Below are 2,719 nucleotides of genomic sequence, written 5' to 3'. Positions count from 1 at the left end.
AAGTCCTTGGATAAATGATTGTACGAGTCCTAGGCTTAATTCATTGCTTTTTGTTCGAATTAAGTCATACCTTGAGTCCTAAACAAGCTGAGTTTTCTTTGTTTGTCACTTGAGTGTTTTCGTGTCCAAACTTGCTCCAAATCTGATAGTTTTACTTCAAATTGGTTATCAGAGCTTTGGTTAACAAAACAAAGCCTTTCTTTGTGAGTTCATTATACCCTAACCACATTAAAAACACAAAAAATAACCATGAGTGAAGAAAGGCTTGCTAGAATTGAAACACAAGTTACTCAACTTTTTGAAAAATGTGATTTGTTGCTAGATTCTTTCAATGCTATCATGGCTAATATTCCAACGCCACCAAGAGGAAGAGGAAAACCACCTAGAGGCAGGGGTAGAGGTCATGGCCTCATGGGAGGAGGACATGGTGGCCGTGAGGAAGAGGAGTTTTCAGAGTCGGAGGACTCCATGGCCGAGGCATTTCAAGGAGAGCCCAACAAATACTTAAAGGTAGAGATTCCTGATTTTCATGGTAGTTTAAACCCCGAGGATTTATTAGATTGGTTTAGGACCATTGAAAGAGTCTTTGAGTTTAAAGGTTATTCCGATAGAAAAGCTTTTAAAGTGGCGATCTTGAAACTCAAAGGCTATGCTTCCCTTTGGTATGAGAACTTAAAAAATCAGAGAAGAAGGGATGGAAAGGAACCTATTAAGTCTTGGTTAAAACTGAAAAAGAAGCTTAATGAGAAGTTTATACCTAAAGAGTACACTCAAGACATTTTCATTAAGCTCACTCAACTTAAACAAGACCAACAACCACTTGAGTCATATCTTAGAGACTTTGAACAACTTACTTTGCAATGTGAACTCAATGAAAAGCCCGAACAAAAGATTGCTAGATTTGTTGAAGGTTTAGATACTAATATTGCTCATAGGGTTAGAATGCAACAAGTGTGGTCCTTTGATGAAGCCGTCAACTTGGCTTTAAGGGTTGAGAAATTGGGTAAAAGGAAAGCCACAACCACCAAACCAGCCGCCAAAACAGCCCCCTACAAACCCCCAACCGGTGTCAAAATCAATGAACCACCCTCTCAAAACAAAACCCCCAATACTTGACAAAGGAAAAGCAGCCGAAACCTCACAAAAAAGACCATGCCTCTAAAAAAATGTTACCAATGCCAAGGTTATGGTCACTTTGCCAAAGAATTCCCAACCAAGAGAGCCCTTAGTAGCTTTGAAGTGGTTCATTGGGGTGATGATGAGATCCTTGTGTGTGATGAGGATAGGGAGGGGACGGACCATGAAGAGGGTGATGTGGTTATGCCGAATGCGGGTCTTAGCTTGGTTACTTAGAGAGTGATGCATACCCAACCCCAACCCTTGGAAATGGACCAAAGACAACAAATTTTTAGGTCTAGGTGCACCATTAAAGGAAGGGTTTGCAATCTTATCATTGATGGAGGGAGTTGTACCAATGTAGCATCTAGTACTCTCATTTAAAAGCTATCATTGCCTACACAAGACCATCTTAGTCCTTATAAACTAAGGTGGCTCAACAAAGGGGCTGAAGTAAGGGTTGATAAGCAATTCTTGGTTCCATTTTCCATTGGTAAGAGCTATGTAGATGAAGCTCTTTGTGATGTTCTTCCAATGGATGCTTGTCACTTGCTACTTGAGAGAACTTGGGAGTTTGATAGGGACTCCGTTCATCATGGTAAAGACAACACCTACACCTTCAAATTTAGCTCAAGAAAGGTCATCCTAGCACCTTTACCACCTGTTCTCAAGCATATTCCAACACCTTCCATGCTTGAACCATCAAAGGAGGTGTTACTAATCAATGGGGCAGAAATGTTGCAAGAGTTAAAGGAGGATAAAGATGTGTACGTGCTTATAGCCAAGAGAGTGGTAGGAGAACAAGAGAAGGGGCTGCCTAGTGAGGTCCAACGTCTACTCAAGACCTATGGTGATGTGTTTCCAAGTGAGCTTCCTAGTGGCTTGCCTCCTCTTAGAGAAATTGAATACCAAATTGATTTCATTCCGGGAGCTACTCTACCCAACAAGGAAGCCTATAGAAGTGATCCTAAAGCTACTCAAGAATTGCAACAACAAATTGGAGAGCTTATGAACAAGGGCTTTGTGAGGGAAAGCCTTAGCCCTTGTGCCGTTCCAGCTTTACTTGTGCCCAAGAAATCGGTCATGAAGGATGTGCACCGATAGTAGAGCCATCAACAACATAACAATCAAGTATAGGTTTCCTATAGCAAGGCTTGATGACATCCTAGATGAGCTTAGTGGGGCCAAACTATTTTCAAAGATTGATTTAAGGCAAGATTATCATCAAGTAAGAGTCAAAGAAGGAGATGAGTGGAAAACCGCATTCAAAACAAAGCATGGGTTGTATGAATGGCTTGTCATCCCATTTGGTCTCTCTAATGCACCAAGCACTTTCACGAGGCTTATAAATGAAGTGCTTAGGCCTCACTTGGGCAGCTTTGTTATTGTATACTTTGATGACATCTTGGTGTATAGTCCTAACAAATAAGAGCACCTCAATCATTTGCAAATATTGTTTGACACTCTTAGGGAACACAAGTTGTATGGGAAGCTTGAGAAGTGTTCTTTTATGCAAAATGAAGTCCAATTCTTGGGTTTCATCATCTCTGACCGGGGCATATTGGTTGATTAAGAGAAGATTAAAGCACTCAAGTTATGGCCT

General features: G+C 40.9%; 1 protein-coding gene across 1 annotated transcript; it reads left to right on the top strand.

Moving 5' to 3' along the window:
• Positions 1-411: 411 nt before the first annotated feature.
• Positions 412-2,220, top strand: LOC141628295 (uncharacterized). Its single transcript, XM_074441454.1, has 2 exons — positions 412-532; positions 1,523-2,220. The coding sequence occupies exons 1-2, from the start codon at positions 412-414 to the stop codon at positions 2,218-2,220; spliced, it is 819 nt and encodes a 272-aa protein (XP_074297555.1).
• Positions 2,221-2,719: the final 499 nt, after the last annotated feature.

The sequence above is a fragment of the Silene latifolia genome, chromosome Y (genome assembly GCF_048544455.1).
Source record: "Silene latifolia isolate original U9 population chromosome Y, ASM4854445v1, whole genome shotgun sequence".
Classification (NCBI taxonomy): domain Eukaryota; kingdom Viridiplantae; phylum Streptophyta; class Magnoliopsida; order Caryophyllales; family Caryophyllaceae; genus Silene; species Silene latifolia.
This window is presented reverse-complemented; position numbering and strand designations above follow the sequence as displayed.